Below are 19,215 nucleotides of genomic sequence, written 5' to 3'. Positions count from 1 at the left end.
AATATATATTTATTTATTTATTTTTTTAGAAAGGGAATCGCTCCAGATTAATCTTACTGTCAATGGCAGTAATTAGTAGCCTCAAACGCTTGGCACATTCTCTTCGGCTTCTGCAACAAGCAAAGTTGACCGTGTGCATTATTTTAAAATACTCGTCGTCTCCTGAACACTGTAGAAACACTGATGTCATTTTGCATTGATGTATTCCAGGTCCACTGTTCCACTAACAGGATCATCTGTGTGCTGAAGGTTTACTCATCTAGGAAAGCTTGTAATATATTATCTGTCAGGGAAGAGGGCGAGTGTGCAGAAACACCAGGGGCCCCTATAATGGTTTCCCAGCACTGGAATCCACAGGCTGTAAGCTCTTGCTTGGAGGCTTCCACCACAGCAGGATCCACATCTGGTGAAGAAAAACATTTTGTTCAAAATGTACAAGATGTAAAAGCACAGAGGACTAGAACATAGTCCTTCTTGGACACCAGCAAGAGCAGCAAAAGGTCTGGAGACGATATTATACTGATGCATATCCTTTCCAATGCAATCCAGACTTGAGTATCCTGAATACCATCTCTCCCTCTCAGGTTTAGGATTATTATATTTCTGATTCACACGATGATGATCGACGATGATGTCAAGCAGTGACTTCACTTGAAACTCCTGCCTGCTACATCAGTAATTTTCAATGCCAGTCATCAAGGACTATTACACCAATGAGCCATATTTTCTAGGATTTCCTTGTGCTAGGACAGGTAACATGGGCCTTTATACAGTATGAGATTCCCAATTTAAATGTTCAATCCATAGATTGTGCTAGTAAGAAAAACATCCTTATCTAAAGTTTCCATATTCTATGCAGAGTGAGTACAGCAAAGCGAACATTATGTATTAGGAATTCTAGGATCCCACAATATGGGTATGTCTTGGAGTAACCCAGTTAAAATTGTAATTGAATGAGCATATTTTCTTGGAATATACCTAACATAATGTATACATTAGCTAGAGCTAAAATCTTACATTTCTCTGGATATCAAGAGTATTATGTTAGCAAAAGTGCAGGTTTTCAGGCTCACATTGGCATAGGTGGCACCAGACAGTGTCGTCCGTATATCAAGGAAAATGTAATATGGGGTTACTCGAGGAAACTCTGAAAATCCATGGATTACAGATCTTAGATCATGTATATCATTGGGGGTTATGCGTAAAAAGTATCTTGAAACTATTGAAGAGTGATCTTATCACCATAGCAACCACTGGAATGGTTCTGTTGATCGAACAAGCCCCATTGGTTGATATGGAAATAAAATCAATTTCGAAATCTGTCCCAGAGTCCTTTTTTTTTTTTTTTCTTTTCTATACATGACCTCCAATGTGTGCTAGACCAGTCATCTTTTTTTTCCCATTTACAGGGAAAAATGACTGAAATACATATGAAAAAAATCATATTAAAAAAAGAATTTTTATTCGGGCAAAATGTTATGTATCCACTGATATTTTTGACACAGACAGGCATTTTATTATGTATCTTCGACACCTTCTGTGCCAACGCCATTGGGTCTTTGTGAGTCAGCTAAAATTGATAAATCTAATTCTTAATATTTTTCTCAAAGCACCTCACAAAACGATGACTCCTTGCAGTAAATAATCTTACTTGTGAGTTTTGTGACTTACCAGGACGAAGCAGAGTTATTGCACAGCCTCCTCCTCCAGAGCCAGTGAGTTTACTGTGCAGGCCATGTGATGCAGTCACCTGACACACCCTGTCCAATGAAGGATGCCCAACACCTATCACATTTAAATGGTGTTGGTTGATGTCAATCAGTTCCTGCAAAAGCAATTAATGTGTTATGTCAAGCATTTTTACATGTGCTAAAATACAGTTCAAATGATGTGGAACCCGACAGCAAAAATCATTCACACTTCTATGTCTAGACGCTGAAAAGGTATTCCGAGTTACTTCAGTAGTACTCGGAGTATAATATAAATCTTGAAAAGGCAATGGTATTCACTGTAGCAATAACAAATATGCCCAATGCCAGCAATCACTAAAATAGAATAATCTGCCCTTTAAAGGAAGACCTGTAACTCTGTTACAGCCATGAAGATTGTTGCAATGAAAATGTCACATATAGGAAAGGCAGTCCAACTGCTTCAACAAATGTGTTACCTCCAATATAGAATAATGATCCATTGACAAGCTTGTAGCCATATGTTCTAAGACCTGCTGGCACTCTTGAGAGATGGCATCAATGGAGCATAGGACGGGCTCCATGATACGAGGGAACTGTAGGACAAAACAATCCAAGAAATGCATTGTTTAAGTGGAGGTAGACATTTGGGGAACACTAATTTCCTAGTAAATGTCTGGAATAAACAATCATATGTTTTAGTTTACTATTTTGTAATAAGGCACATGTTTAGCAGTGCTATTCCCTGTCATTATGTATCATTAAAATATGTTTATTAAAGCAGGATCACATGAACAGGGGTGGGTGATCAAACAAAAAAGAAAACCATCTGAAGATCAGAAAGCATGAGGTTTTACCGTGGTGAAGGCAAAGGACAATTTTCATCTGAAGTCTAAATCCAAAGCTCCCTGCACATGTCAAGTTCTTATTGATAAAGCAAAAGTAAGGACATCAGTTATACTAGAAATATTCTAATAAACTAACCTTCACCAACTTGTCTTTTACTCCTGCCACAAGCACCTTCGTGCTACGGGGAACCTGAGTGTTGGTTAGTACAATGTGCAGCTTGGGTAGCCTGGGGACAGAACACATATATTACCATTACTTCAAGCTAAGGCGGTTTCTCTTTTTTTGTTTAACTAGAATGCATTTCATTTTGTTACCAAACTGGCTGCAAATCCATTCAAATGAGTTTCTAGTTAAAGAAATATTTAAATGAAAGGATAATGTCTGCAATTAGGGGAGGGCTGTCAAGGGGACAGGGAAGCATATGGACCGGCCTTCTTACAACATTTTGGGTCAAAAAAGCCTTTCCCAAGTGTCACATACCATTTCTAAATAGTCACCACAAAGTATAGAGCAAGCAAAACTATATATGTTTTGGGCATGACTGGATAGTGCATATAGAGCATGTCTGCTCTACAAGATGTCTCTTGGTAAGCTTTATTATTGGGCCATTTGACTAAAATGGCCCCCTGGGGTGGCCGTTGCCGGCCTTCCTATTTGCAATGGTATAACACAGGCCATTACAGGACACAGTTTACCCTGATAGTAAAATACAAAAAAAAACAAAAAACAGTGAAGCACACATGACCTCCCACAAAGGTCACCTCCTTCAGAGTAATGACCAGTTCTATTCAATCGTGCTTGAGTGACAGGTGAACATTTTAGTGTCAGGCGGAGGCCATCCATGTATCATTATTTAAGGCAAAAGGAGAATTTGCGTGCCCATTTCCCCTGTGTCTAAGAAAAGAATTAGTGGAGGGTATAAGAACATTGGGGTAGCAGAACATATACATGTTTTTCTTCTAGATTGCTGCAGGCTGGCGGGGCTAACCGTCATGTGTCCATAACTGAACAAGCATTTTGGGTCAGCGGGCAAACAACTGAATTGTATTTTAAATCTACACTCTCTGCTACACTATGGTAATTTCTTAAGCTTGAGGGTTTTGGTGTGAAGGGTTACTGCATGTTGTAAAATCACTGAACCAATTAAATACATCGAAATAGAAAAAGGGGAAAAAAAAAACAAAACACCCACCTAACCATTGGGGTTATTCTCCCAGCTTGATATCGTAAAACACCACCTTAAAAAAAAGCAACAAAATAATACAATTTTATAAAATAAGATATATTAAAAGTAAAATTCTTAGTTGTAGATGAGGGGCTTGGAAATTTTTTCAAGGCATCTTAACACGTGGAAAGATTTTCGGTGTCCAAAACACAATGCTATTGTTGCTTCTAGTGTGTTTGGTGGCCCGGTATGAATGCAAGCTTTACATGTCACTTGGCTTGAGTAATCAGATTCAATTTACAAATACTTGACTGTGATTATGTTATATTAAGTAAGGTGGAACACATGTAAGAGAAACAGAAGAAAGAGGCACAGTGGAAGACAGAAGAATACCAAGGCGAGTGTTTGGGGATGGATTAAATGAAGTGGTAAGAGTTGGTAGGAGGAGTAGGTATGAAGAGAGGAAGGGGTAAGATGGTTAAGGATGAGAAATGTCTGATCATGTTATAAAACGCCTGGTTCTTTATTGTTGTTCTGGTTATAGAGAATTGCTTACCCCAGGTCCCTACAGCATTATCAACTCCTGATGGATTTCCATGGATGACCTTTTCACCTTGGAAAGCCCAGCTGTTAATTATGTCCAGATCGGTTCTTGTCCAACTGCAAAAGAAACAATGTCATTTGGTAGGAAATCACAGCAGGGTTTTGAGCTAGGATGAGGCACCATAATACTTAAGCAATGTTTAGCACAATAAACAGCGCTTGGGGACATCAAAATGTTAATACAGTGAGTGCCACACTCCAATGTTCTCAGTATACCACACATACTAAATAAAAACAAAGATAATTTGTTTTTGAACATGTATGATGTGATGCTATTTAGACTCTCAAGTGCCATTCATGGCCTCCCTCTAGTGGTTATGAGAAGGTTACATAACAGTGGGGTCTATTCACTAAAGAGTGTTTGCAGAATAGTTGTTTGGAATCTCTTTTTATTATGACGGGCCAACACTGGTGACTTTCTTCAGCAAAAAAAAAAAAAAAGGGCCGAGCTGGGTCTACACAATGTATAATTTAATTAGTGGAGAAATCTCACTGATTTAACTGCACACTATACAGGGCCAGCCAAGCTTATTGCTTCTGCGACAGGAGCTCATTGGGCTTGGCTCTACATTATGTATGGTAGAGTCAAGGAGGTGAAATCACAACTCTCCTGACAACTGTACCTTGAGTGAATAAACAAGTCTGAGTTTGCTTTTACGAAAGCTCAGTTCATCTTTCTTTGGGTCGGTGGACATGGCCAGAAACCCTCCATAGAGTCAAGAATGAGCACATCATATAATTACAGTGAAAAACAATATATTCTAACATACTTAGTATTAGAGGAAGTTCTGTTAATCTACTTTACTCCTATTAAACAATGAGTGATTTAAGGAGATAAAGGTTGCATTTTAATGATCTGGCAACTATAATATGCTTGGGGTATATATTCACTTTCTAATAGTCGCTGGGGATCCCAGGACACACATTAATAAAACATACAAGTAATCTAATCTGAATATCTATAATGTGTCCTGATTTTGTGCTTGTAGTTGCATAATAAATTAGCAAGCACCTTCTATTCACGCCCAACGTAATCACAGGTCCTGGACTGAAATAACCTCAGAGGCACTTTACAATTTAATTTTGCAAGCCTGTTTACCTGCACTAATTGAACGTCACATGGAAAATCAAGCTATTTACAAGGTAGGCTGGCACTTATCATTTAAAAGGTACGGCAGTTCGGGTCTGGAGAATTTAACTCCAGACCCGAACGACTGCCAGAAGGCCAATATTTCTGGATACCCCTGCTTAAGCAGAGGTGGATCAATCAAAATGGCTGAAATCAATGAATTATCCTGTGTCTCTTTAAGAGAGAATAACCAGAAATCTTGGCCCCTCTCTTTTATATGAAAACAAGATGCGGATCAGTTCACGGATGTTACCTTAACGTCTCGGCACTTTCTTTCAACGGGTCAGCTACTCTGCCGCTAAATGTTAGCAAAGCAGAGGCGACACACACGGAGTATGCAGCGCTCGATCCCAACCCGGCTCCGGTGGGCAGCTGGGACCAAACGGTTATATCCATACTTGGTAAATCTCTACGAAAAACACAATACAGACTTAAAAACATGCTCTATAAGACTATGCAACACAAACAAGAATCCAAGTGTGTAACCAAGACATATTCGGTAATACACCGAATTCCACTGCACAGCGCTACGGGATATGATGTCCCCATATAAAACAATAAATTATAATCATTTGTAAAAAGGCCATCTCATAGGAGCAGTCCTACTCAAAATTTATTTTTTGCAGAAGTAAGCAGCAGCGTGGGTGACGGTGTTGGGTTGTCCATCCAGTCCTCTAGGAGGATTACAGTATTTAGCAATTTTGTTCTGCCCTCAGGATGTCTGAAAGGTTTATTCAATAAAATCACTGCCAAGCCAAGTGAGATTTTCCTGCTGAGCTGGCCCTGTATAATGATTAGTTAATGTGGGGTGATTTATTGAACATCAACAGATTTTACTATGAATTATGCAGGCCAATCTGGCCATTCTTCCGAGCAATGCTCCCTAGTGCTGGCCCTAACAAATTGAAATGTTTCACAGTTTACAGAATAAACCCCTCGGTGATGTTAAATTCTATTTGTGTGATTTGTGCTGCTTGGCTTTTTTTTTTTTTTTTTATACTATATTGATTTACAGAAAGTTTCCATAGATGGCAATGGAAACTACAAACTACTGGTCGGCAACCAAACTTATAATACTGAAATATAAATAACCCGAGTCATACAGATGCAAGAAGCATGAATATCTTTCTAACTAAGTGTAAAACCAAAGCAAACACTATATCCTAAAATCAAATAGAAGATAATCAGTTCTTTTGCTGGCCAAAGGGATATGTCAAACGGGCATATTTTGGACTAGATGGGCTAAATGGTAATTGTCTGCTGTCATATGTTTCTGTTTTACTTACTTGCCACATATACACAAGTACAGGTACAGAAAAGCCAGCACAGCGAGGCTCTCAGCATCCTTGGACCCATCTGGAAATCTAGCAAATGTCTTCAGGATGTCCAGATGCTCAGGACTGGGGCTCATGGGTTCATTTCCAGAATCTGCCGGACAAGTTAATACGTAATATATTACAGCAATATCTAAAAGGTTTTTCAGCTGTAAAATAATGTACAAAGTTAGCGCACACTTATTGCTGGTGCAGCATTTGGACTTGTAGAAAAAGTCCCAAACACAACCACATAAAGCAGACACATAGAAATGATTGGGCTATGAAGTCAATAAATATCCGACTATATGCACACAGTTATATCATTACATCATCACAACAACTTAACTGCGCTCCATAAATATATTTATTTTCTTTCCCCATGATTAGAATATATATATATATATATATATATATATATCTATCACATCACATCTAAATACACACACACAGTATATATATATATATATATATATATATATATATATATATATATATATCACATCTAAATACACACACACACAGTGATCTATTCCTAGAAATGCTTATCTGCAGTTTTGTATTCAAAATGTTCCATTGACATCCAATAACTAGACTCGTAGAACATTTAAAACTCAAGAACATTATAAGAAATCACCCCAAAAAAAATACACTAACCTTGGAAAGCAGGAACAAGTGATTGTAGTTCAGAGATATCCCATCTTAGCTTGGTACCGATATTTGGCAGGTTTATAAAAACCGTATTATCGTTGCGCGGTCTTATCCTAAGGAATGTTCTTAAATTAAGACTCACCGCCAAAGCCACCTGTATGCAGAGAAGTAAAAATACATTTAGTGCAGCAAAATACATGTATATATTATGTTCTAGCAATCTTTCACTGCATATAATTATTACAAACTAATGTAATATGTAATGGAGGGCAATATAATCTATGGAGGATAAGCCAGACTTTCTTTACACTATAAATTAAATATATTGACGGTCAGATGACTAGCAAACTCATTCTGCTTAATGTTACATGTAAAAAGCTACCATCAGCCACTGCTGTTCAATTTAAGGCATGTGGGACTAGAAGCAGCCATTGCAGGTTTTCGCTGCCTCAAGATCGATTAGACTCTACTGCATTATATTATAAAAATATCTAATGCCTCTCACCAGCTCAACTTCTACGTTGCTTGTGTATGGCAACGGCACATGTTAAGCAGTCCTAAAACTAGATGTCATATTGTAATAAAGGAAAAGTTAAACAAGGATTAGTTAGACTAAAAACAAAAGGAATATATGTAGAAGAGGATAAAGGTTTAGCTGACTGCCTCAATGAATATTTCTGTTCAGGTTTTACAGATGAAAATGATGGAATGGGACCTCAGCTGGGAAAAAAGACTGAATCATTTGAAATATGTGAGTTTATCGAGGCGGAGGTTCTACTTCAGTTGTCTAAGGTAAAGACAAATAAGTCGATGGGGCCTGATGGGATACACCCCAAGTTATTAAAAGAGCTTCGGGGTGTACTAGCAAAACCGTTAACCGATATATTTAACGAATCATTGGTAACGGGAGTTGTCCCTGGGGATTGGAAAGTAGCGAATGTTGTGCCCATTCACAAAAAAGGCAGTAGGGAGGAGTCGGGCAACTACAGGCCAGTTAGTCTTACATCTGTAGTGGGGAAATTAATGGAAACTATGTTAAAGGAAAGGATTGTTGAACATCTGAAGTCACATGGGTTTCAAGATCAAAAACAACCTGGGTTTTCCTCAGGAAGATCAGGCCAAACTAATCTTATTGATTGTTTTGATTGGGTGACTAAAGTAATTGATCAAGGTGCTGCAGTAGACATTGCATATCTGGATTTCAGTAAGGCCTTTGACACTGTCCCACATAGAAGACTTATAAATAAACTGCAATCTCTGGGTTTAGATCCCAATGTTGTTGAATGGATTAAGGAGTGGCTGAGTGACAGACAACAGAGGGTTGTAGTGAATGGCGTATATTCAGAACAAGGTCTTGTTACCAGTGGGATACCTCAGGGATCTGTACTTGGACCCATTCTCTTTAATATTTTTATTAGTGATATCGCAGATGGTATTGATGGAGAGGTATGTTTATTTGCTGACGACACAAAAATTTGCAACAGGGTTGATGTTCCTGGAGGAAGAAGCCAAATGGCAAACGATCTAGGAAAACTGGAAAAATGGTCAGAGCTGTGGCAATTGGCATTTAATGTGGATAAATGCAAAGTGTGAAGAAAGGGATTTAGGGGTAATTATTTCTGAGGATTTAAAGGTAGGCAGACCATGCAGTAGAGCAGCAGGTAATGCTAGCAGAATGCTTGGTTGTATAGCGAGAGGTATTAGCAGTAGAAGGAGGGAAGTGCTCATGCCGTTGTACAGATTACTGGTGAGACCTCACTTGGAGTATTGTGTAAGTCCTGGAGACCGTATCTCCAGAAGGATATAGAAATGTTGGAGAAAGTGCAGAGAAGGGCTACTAAAATGGTTTATGGATTACAAGATAAACCTTACCAGGACAGGTTAAAGGATCTTAACCTATATAGCCTGGAAAAAAGACGGGACAGGGGGGATATGATAGAAACATTTAAATACTTAAAGGGAATCAACAAGGTAAAGGAAGAGAGTTTATTTAAAAGGAGAAATACTACCACAACAAGAGGACACAAGCATAAACTAGAGGGGCAAAGGTTTAATGGTAACATCAGAAAATATTACTTTACGGAAAGGGTAGTAGACGCATGGAATAGCCTCCCAGCAGAAGTGGTAGATGTTAATACAGTAAAGTCATTTAAGCAAGCATGGGATAGGCATAAGGCCAAGCTAGATATAGGATAAGGGCAAGTACTAAAGGAAAGTACTCAGAGGTTGGGCAGACTGGATGGGCCTACTGGTTCTTATCTGCCGTCACTTTCTATGTTTCTATGTATTATGATGGGTAGGAGATCAGTCTGTCTATACATCTAGTAGCATTCTTTATTGAAACAATGTTTACACAATACAGTAGTTTGGCTGTTCTAACTGTGGACTGCATATCCCACTGCTTCTAGATCAGGGGTGTCCAAGTTTTTCCTGCAGTGGGCCACTTCATCAGAAATGTATGTGTGTGTGTGGGCCGCACTCATTTTTCACTGAGAGAAAACATGGCCTTTTAGCCTTTAATGGATATTAATACAGGGTTAATTTGGCGATAATGAAAGAAGCAGTGGAAGAGTTTTTTTGATCAACTTTTATATGTCATTCTATCAATACTAAATTATTTAAACGGTAAAACAAAGTCAGCCAACAAACCATTTAAAACAAGTTTAGCCAAATAAAACTGCATAAGGCTGGAGCACACTGTGGGTACAAGCTAGATTTAAGCTGGCTGACGCACACAGAGTTGATCAGGGCCGGATCAAGAGCATCAATGGCGTGGTGCTGAGGATTTTGGTGGCCATTTTATGGAAATAAATAAAATAGACAACCTTAACGCCTCGGCATCCATGTATACTGGATAAAGAGAACATCAGTGCTCGGCAGATAATATATAATAGAATCTTATGTGATGGGATTGGGAGTACATCCATACACTTAAAAAAGTCATCATACACGGGACGCCTGAAGCCACAATTTACTGCCACTGATAATTTTTAATAAAATATGCAGATAGAAACAAAGTAAATAACACAAAACCTTTACTTTTCCTCTCACTGATTTCTGGGCCAAGAAAGTTTTGTCCTCTGAAGTGACTACAAATTCAGGAAGGGGTTTTATCTCTGGATAAGTAAAATTAAATAGTTTATTTATTCCTACAGAAAGTAAAGTGCCAGGAATCAGATGACCAAATACACACCAGGACAGGCTCTGCCACACCGACACCCAAACACACACACCAGGAGAGGCTCTGCCACACCGACACCCAAACACACACACCAGGACAGGCTCTGCAAAACCTCAAACACACACACCAGGACAGGCTCTGCCACACCGACACCCAAACACACACACCAGGACAGGCTCTGCAAAACCTCAAACACACACACCAGGACAGGCTCTGCCACACCAACACCCAAAAACACACACATCAGGACAGTCTAAGTCACTACGAAGCATTAAAAAATGTAATTTCTACACTGTTTTTTCCATTAACCTCCCCTCAGGCGGGCCGCACCTTGTAGCCCCCCCTCGGACCTTGTAGGACCCCCATAACGTTTTGCTACTCTAAGTCCAAATTGTTGTACGATGCACTACTTGTTATGCTCTTTTTTTTTTTTTCCTCAGAGAATGCGATAGATAAATGGAACAGCCTCCCATCAGGAGTGGTAGAGGCTTATGTAGTTAAGAAATTTAAACATGCATAGGATAGACATAAAGCTATGTCTAAGACCAGATCGAGGATTGATTAAAATGAAAAAAAGGGCAGACTAGATGTACAGCACTGCAGGGTATGATCAGTAATAATCTTACTTACAAAGCCAAATTGGCGCGATATGCAGATTCATTATGGGTTATGTATAAAGCAACAAGATAATATACATCACCTTGCCATGTACCACGGCATGCTCCCCATGCAAAATGACTTTCCCGGGTGCAGACACAAAGAGCTCTTTCTCTATCGTCATTGTGAAGGTCACTATATAAAAAAATATAATTTCAAATATATGAAATTAAAATTAGAGTGTGATACCATCTTGGCACATAGTACACAGCATTGTGAGTGATGGTATAATAGTTTACCGCTAATAAGAATTCTATTATCACATTACAATAGTATGGAAAAATATATAATGAAGCTGGAAAACTTACTGGGTAATATCCATCATACGGGAATGATTTAAAGGTGCTGTTTCACTTACTATGCTGAATTTAACACTTTTGGAGTTAAATGTAGCATTAGGAAGAACATTCCTAGTAACGTTCAATGCAACAAAAATGATCCCTTAACACATTCGTGGGGTTTTCCTATGTAAGTGACTCTAGACATTTTTTAGTATTTGTTCAATAAAGTTTCTGTTTTTTTACGTTTAGTATACCCACACAATTTATATATTGCTTTTTAACCAATATATTTTTAATATATAAAAAATATATTAAATATTCCTTCAATACACTTTTTATATGTATAGTTCATCATACAGTACGTGTTATACGTTAAAAAAATTGAACTCTGCACACACACACATTTTTATTTAGGTGCCACTGATTTATGCTATTGGGGTCTCTATAGACCCCTGCTGATGAACGTACAAATTCTAAAAAGAATAATAAAAAAAAGTAAAATAAATAAGTCCTGAATAAATATAAGACCCCCATGATGCCATTATGACATTTTAAGGGATACCTTCATGTTACACGAGAAGTCTACAATAAAGTATCAAATAAATAGATACTAATAATAAAGTGAAAAAGTGAAAAAAACAAATTGACTAAAACTGTAATAAACATCTTGTACCCTCTGCGGCTCGCACCCCAAACATGGCCTTCCAAAACACGAAGGAATATAGGCATGTGAGATATTGCTGTATTTAGGCGATGCTGCATAATTTGGAAATGGCACCCATCCTGTGGAAGAAATCCCAAACTATTTTTTTTTATATATATATATATTTTTTTTTTTTTATGTATTACTGCATAAAAATATTACGTTCTATTTATTAAAAAACAAAAGATCTGAATCCCCCGGGGACAAAAAAACAACAAGACATTATAATCTGTATGGTTACGTTAAACAAGCCAGAGGGAGATCAGGCTAAAATGATTTGGTCTGTAAGTGGGGGGGAATATAAAACAGCCCTGGTCCTTAAGGGGTTAAAGGTGATTGCAGCAAAAAGAGAACGTTCAGGCAGCTGGGATTCAGATCCAGCCATCTCCTGCAATCACCGATCTACAACGTGAATGTACGAGGGCTGTGACGAGAGGTGACAGCCTGCTTTACACTCAGATAGGTACAACATGGGGAAGTGGCTGTCAAAGTATAAAGAAGAGATGTGCTTTAATAGGCAGTCAATAGCGCAACGTAACACGCCTAAAGTGAAGGAACCTCATATATTTATATATAGATATATATAGTGTCAGTGGCCGTATTTACCTTCACGTGCCAGGTGTAGTGTAATTCCCTCTGTGAAGGTATCCAAAGCCAACCAATCAATCAATAGCTCACACAACGTACTGACAGACAAAATCATCAAGGTAGGACCAGTTCCTGACAGCCAACCAATCCGCTCCAGAGTGTAACTCCAAATCACTCGCCCAATTAAAAGATAGCACCGCCCACAAATCTCCACCAATTGTGAATCTTCACTAAGTTAGGCCAATCTCAGGTCAGATGGCCCGTACATCTCTCTACCAATCGACGCTATGAGGCGGGGCTAATCGTCGTTTCTCTGAGCCAATAGACTTGTGCGCGGCGTGGTGCGAGGTGTAGGCGGGGTACGGTGTCATGGCAGCTGCCGTGTTTATGTGTCGTAGGGTTGCGCGCGGGGTGATAGTGGGTAGGCGGCTGTTCTGTGATAATGGAGCGGAAGAAAGGTGAGTGACGGCGGGTGACAGGAAAACCTGCTTATCTTCACTAAAATACATGGGTGCCACGTGCAACGAGTTACCCGAGCCACCAGCATCAAGGATACCTGTCACTGCCTTCTACATGTACCTCACGGGCGCCATACCGCCTCCCTCTATGCGCTCTCACCCCTCACTAGTACATTGGGTATGGGGGCGCCCACTACTGCCCCCTTCTGCGATAGTGCTTGGATTCTCACCTTTCCTGGTTTTATTCTTATTATAAAGGTCCATGAGACATATACAACTTATATAACACAGAGCATTATCCCTCTCATGTACAGTAATATATAAGTATAGAGTTTTGACTCGTGTGTGTGTGTGTGTGTATATATATATATATATATATATATATATATATATATATGTGTGTATATATATTATACAATTACATATTAAAGCTCTGATATATATGTATTATGGCTTGGCACTGAGGTCTGCATGATTATTTGGTCTCGAGAAAGTCTGCACGGAGCTGCCACTTTGATGCTGACTCCTGTGACATACTAACATAGTAATTTAGGTTGAAAAAAGACTTAAGTCCATCAAGTTCAACCTTTCTACCCATCCTTCCTGTGTTTACTCCAGAAGAATACAAAGAAACAAATTAAGCTATTTTTAAATTTTTCCCACTTGGAGGGAGGGGGCTGCAAAAGGCAGTCACATTCCCCTTTAGATAGATAAGCTGTACACTAATTAATGTTAATGATATAATGTTAAGCACCATCTCTGTTTACCTCTAACCTGTACCCAATACCTTTGCTTTTATTCATAGCTCCATCAAGAAACCAAAGAAGTTCCCCAAAATCTATACGAAAACAGGAGATAAAGGTGTGTTGTTTATAAATGTTTTGTTTTTGGTTTTTTTAAAATACCACACAACATGATCTGTTTCGTTAAACCTATTTTTTTGTTTATATCAAGGTTTCTCCAGCACATACACAGGAGAGAGGAGGCCTAAGGATGATCTGGTATTTGAAGCACTGGGAGCCACTGACGAGTTGAGCTCAGCTATTGGGTAAAGCTCTACTCAGAATGGGAGGTTTTTTTAATGTTTTGGGCATAATGTATAACGCAAAAGTAATTTAGAGCAGACTACAGGCTGTAAACAATAAAGTGGATCTGTCACTTTTTAATCCCTTAACGTCCATTGCCGGGTCAGGCACGTCATGCAAAACGGTCACTTACCGACCTATGACGTGCCTGACACGTCATCAGACTTAAACAAGCTTAGAAAGTGATCAATGATCACTTTCTAAGCTTAAACGGTGTTGCTGTAATGCCTCGATGTCGAGGCATTCAGCAATACCGAGATCGGCATGATGGGCCATGTCTGGCCCCTCCCCGGGGCGTCAACAGCCGCCCGTTTTAAAAGCGTTTAGGAGGCGATCAACGATCACCTCCTAAACTTCAATGGTGTCGCTGGAATGCCTCGATCAGGAGGCATCCAGCGACACCAAACACTTACCTCTTGATGGACTGTGACCGCTCCGGAGAGCGGTCACAGCCGCAGCTACACGCAGTCTTCACCATCCGCAAGATGGCGGCGGCCCCGGAAAAAAAATAATAAAGTTGAAAAAGTTCGCTAGACAGTCTCCTGACCTTCTAGAGAACTCTGGCTCCACTTGCTGGTTGAATACAGGTACTGCATTCAACCATACAAGTCACTATGTGATTAGTAAAATATTTAAAATAAAAAAATTTAAAAACCTCAAACACCAGACAAACCCATACATGTGGGGTATGACTGAACTCAGGAGATGTTCCTGAACACATATTAGGGTGTTGTTTGATAGTGACGTATACATGGAGCTATAAATTTATACCCAAAGTACAATTTGTGTGAAAAAAATAAAAAAAGAAAAATACTACCACGAAGTGTGGCAAAGGCTGGTGGTAGAATCTGATGCATGGAAAGGGTTAAATACTAGCATTTGAAATACCTAGGGGTGTCTAGTTTTCAAAAATATATGATTTGATGGGGTAAATTGCATTGGCCGGGTTCAAAGATACCCGAAATGGCACATGGGGGAAGAATTACCAGATTTGGAAAAAATGGTTTTGAAATAGCAAAACGCTACCTGTACTTAATGCTCCATAACGTGCAGAAAAAAGCAAAAAAACATAAAAACATTGGGTATTTCTAAACTCAGGACAAATAGTAGAATATATTTAGTAGGGTTTTTCATTAGCTTTTTTGGATGAGTAAAAGATTTTTGGGGTAAAAGTCAGAAAATGTGGGTTTTTTTTACATTTTTCATCATATTTTATTTTTTTTATGGGAAATTAGATATGATTAAAACAATGGTATCTGAAGAAAGCCCTTCTTGTCCTGAAACAAAACAACATATAATTTGTGTGGGTTCACTAAATGAGTGAAGAGAAAATTACATCTAAACACGAACACCGCAAAAGTATTAAAACAGCCTCGGTCCCAATGGTACAAAAGGTAAAACACAGCCTGGTCCTTAAGGGGTTAAAGTACGCACGGCAAAAAAGTAAAGAAAAATAGACTGAGATTCCCCCGCAATAACCTTAGCAGCTTAAGGCTTTCGTCTGGAGAATTGTAATAAATATATATTTGTGAAGCTTCCATGGAGAGTTACAGCTTTTAAGTAAACATGATGTCCATCTCACAAGAATTGCATTTCAGTGTCTTAGAACAGTGGTAGCTGATTGACGGTGAACCCGCACAAGCATATTTAATGTTTAGTTAGCAATATGAGAGGAGGTTTACAAAGCGTGCAGTGTAACAAAAAAAAAGATGGAAAGACAATTGAGCTGTTGCTCTAGTTTTGTGTTTTGAACTTTTCTTTTTAATACTAGGCTAGCCAGAGAATTTGGACTTGATGCTGGTCTCCCATTTGTGTCCGAGCTTGAGAAGGTAAACTAAGTAAGGGCTGAATTTCTTAGCCTAGTCATTTAACTTACCATTATGCAGGGCTATGAATAGCTCCACAAGTTTGGCCCTTCCTAATGTAGTGTTTGCAAACTCTGGCCATGGTTAATACGTGTAAATGTATTGTGTTTGCTGCACTGTGCTCTGTCCATTACCCCGAAGTTGCTTAGCTATACCTATATTTTTATTGAGTACTCTTAAAGTATACATTGGTAGGATTTTCCATATCTGCATATTAAAACGGGGTCATCTGGTGGCTTCCCCCTTGCAGCCATAGTAAGAGAAAATCTAATGGCCTTAAAATACACGATTCATATGAATTCAAAATTGTTTGGCTTCTGAGGTTATTTTACTTGGGTAAAGGGGGACATTTTTGTCTGTTACAATACTGTAACTAGTACTATGGCAATAGTATAGTTAATACAGGTATAGTGAACACAAATTCTCTCCAACAGATTCAGTGTATGCTGCAGGATATTGGTTCAAACATTGCAACACCCCTGTCTTCCGCCAGACAAAGCCACATAGGTAAATCCCGCTTCTTTCTAAAGATCATAATGTCTCACACTTTTATTTTGAGTTCTAAATCGCAATGGGGTGATTTATAATGGAGTCGCAAGCCAAATTATGTCAAACTGGTGCAGCATTAAAATCCGACCGAATCATCTGGTTAGCGACTCATATGCCAACCAGCTAGGCCTGTTGGTAACCACTGTACGGCTTAATTCTAAAAGAAACTAGCTTTATATATAAGAGTATCGCTGTTGCACAGGCAACATCACAAGCAATGCCAATGCCCTTGTTCTATGCGACTATATGCCATGTTCAGTAGACTTTCATAAAAATAGGCAAGCTGACATGTATTTGTCATTCATCCATCGTTGGCGAAAGGGTAACAATGCTTCTTTTAACAGTCAAAACAACATTCAGCTCAGAACCTGTCCAGGAACTGGAGCAGTGGATAGATAAATACACAGCACAGCTTCCCCCGCTGCATAACTTCATTCTTCCGGTATGTATGACTTTAAAGCAGAAATTAGTTGGGGGGGCAGGAGAGAAATGCAAAGCGCCTCCGTATTTACTTTTCTTATGTGTGCTTATCTTGCTACTCTGGGTAAAGATTATACATGCCGTTTTTTCCGTGATTGCATCTGAAAAATGTGTGATATTCAATTTCTTACTATGTTGGCCAACTGAGAGGTGTTGGCTTCAAGTGAAGACTCAATTCTCTTTTGGCCAAATAGAGCTGTACCCTTGGCGCAGGTTCTTTTGTCTGTACTTCACAAAAGCAGAATAGTGTCATCCTTCATTTGGGAAATGTTCTACGTAATTTTACATCATTGTTACAAGTACCAAAAATGACCAGTTTGATTGACACAGTTCTGCGGACATGGAGACCTAAAGACTCTTAGCACAGCCTCACTTTGTTTCAATGGGATCTGGACGCATTAAACATGTAGGTTAAATAAAGCTGAACCAGCTGTTTAAATTACTTTGATCTCATTTGGCTGCCTTGTGTTGCAAGGAGATACAAAGTAATGTGCTAAATATTTACATAAGGTAAAGCAGTTAGCGCAGCTTACTTGACAGTTCAGTCTGTAATTGCATGTCTGCTCTGAAATAGAATGCTTGCTATAACCAACTTCCTCTGGAGTTGACCTGTTCTAAGCTGCTCTGTTCCTTTAGTCAGGAGGCAAAACCAGCGCATCCCTGCACGTAGCCAGAGCTGTATGTCGCAGAGCAGAGAGACGGTAAGGAATAAATAAGACTAACAATAATGAACGTGTCTCCGCTTCAGTTGTGGAATCTGTACCTTATGAGATGTTTTGATGTCCTGGGACAGACTGTCAAGAAAGTGGTTCAGATGTATATACTAACTGTCTTTTCATTACTAGCACATTCAAAATCATAAAGGACGGAGAGGCAGATCCAAATGTTGGAAAATATTTGAACAGGTAAAAACAACAAAGCAGACACAGGTAGCTCAAATGCACCCAAATTACCAGGCACTTAACTGAAAGCTCAATGTTGGTATTGTCTTTAATTTCACTAGGCAATATGACTGTTCTATTAAATGCCATGCTCTCAGTATATCATAGTATTTTTTTTCCCCTGTGGGAAACAGATTTTAGTGTACATTGTAATATATTTTACAATATTAATACAAATGCATAATTCTGGCAATGGGGTATCCATTACCAATACCTGCTAATACAGAATTCAATAAAAAAAAGCTGAGCTCTTACATAAAATTTGTGCCTCAGTTGCTAATTGTCATTTGTAATGGATACATTAGATATTTCTAAATGACAAAGTTCTGGTTCTCTTTACCTTAGTCTTATCTTTATCTTTCAGGCTGAGTGATTACCTTTTTACATTGGCAAGGTATGCAGCCAAAACAGAAGGCAAACCCGAGACATCATATACAAGGATACAAGCATGAAGTCTCGGTTAATCAACATAGGGAGCACCTTTGTTATTTAGACTTGACGGTGACGCAACCAGAAGATGATGCTCAAAGCACAGTGTCTGTGGTGTCCAGCCTTTAAATGTGCTCCTGTTAAACACGGTGAAGGGGTATGCCGAGAACCATTCAAACTGGGATTTAAAGGATCAGACAAAGTTAGAAGTTTAAACGTCAGCTACTGAACAAAATAGGACATTGTCTCTGTTAGTATGGCGGATATGGCAGCAACGTGGAGCGTTATTTCTTAAAGGGGAGTGATTAAGTGTTGTTTTATAACTGAAAGATAACATATTTCCAATATTGTTTAAATATTAAATGATTGATTTTCTTCAGTAAAGTTTGGTGCACTTGAATAAATTTTTTTTTTTACATTTGACAGGCAACATGCTAGACTGCATAATTCCTTAAAATTGGAAAAACAAAAAGGTTCAATATCACCAGGAGTGTCCTTTAGTTGCAAGAGATCTAAGGGCTCTTTAAAGACACTGATCTCTAGCCATGTTGCACTTAGTACAAAATAAAATAGTAGAAAATAAGCGATACCTAGTCATGA

General features: G+C 38.8%; 2 protein-coding genes across 2 annotated transcripts; one reads left to right on the top strand and one right to left on the bottom strand.

Annotated features, from left to right (window-relative positions):
* Window positions 1-251: 251 nt before the first annotated feature.
* Window positions 252-11,360, bottom strand: MVK (mevalonate kinase). The gene is made up of 10 exons (XM_089489436.1): window positions 11,280-11,360; window positions 7,405-7,552; window positions 6,721-6,862; window positions 5,688-5,843; window positions 4,259-4,362; window positions 3,730-3,775; window positions 2,673-2,763; window positions 2,168-2,284; window positions 1,672-1,825; window positions 252-403 (listed from the first exon to the last, which is right to left on the bottom strand). The coding sequence occupies exons 1-10, from the start codon at window positions 11,358-11,360 to the stop codon at window positions 252-254; spliced, it is 1,191 nt and encodes a 396-aa protein (XP_089345562.1).
* Window positions 11,361-13,177: 1,817 nt separating this feature from the next.
* LOC149290191 (corrinoid adenosyltransferase MMAB-like) lies at window positions 13,178-18,638 on the top strand. The gene is made up of 9 exons (XM_089489435.1): window positions 13,178-13,266; window positions 14,072-14,127; window positions 14,221-14,314; window positions 16,123-16,180; window positions 16,651-16,723; window positions 17,110-17,207; window positions 17,882-17,946; window positions 18,091-18,150; window positions 18,551-18,638. Exons 1-9 carry the CDS (start codon window positions 13,178-13,180, stop codon window positions 18,636-18,638), a joined length of 681 nt encoding a protein of 226 aa, XP_089345561.1.
* The last annotated feature ends 577 nt before the right edge of the window (window positions 18,639-19,215 follow it).

Source organism: Sceloporus occidentalis, unplaced genomic scaffold, assembly GCF_023333645.1.
Source record: "Sceloporus occidentalis isolate IW3139 unplaced genomic scaffold, rSceOcc1.0.p SCAF_40, whole genome shotgun sequence".
NCBI lineage: Eukaryota > Metazoa > Chordata > Lepidosauria > Squamata > Phrynosomatidae > Sceloporus > Sceloporus occidentalis.
Note: the sequence above shows the minus strand (reverse complement) of the source record. Positions and strands in the feature narration are given on the sequence as shown.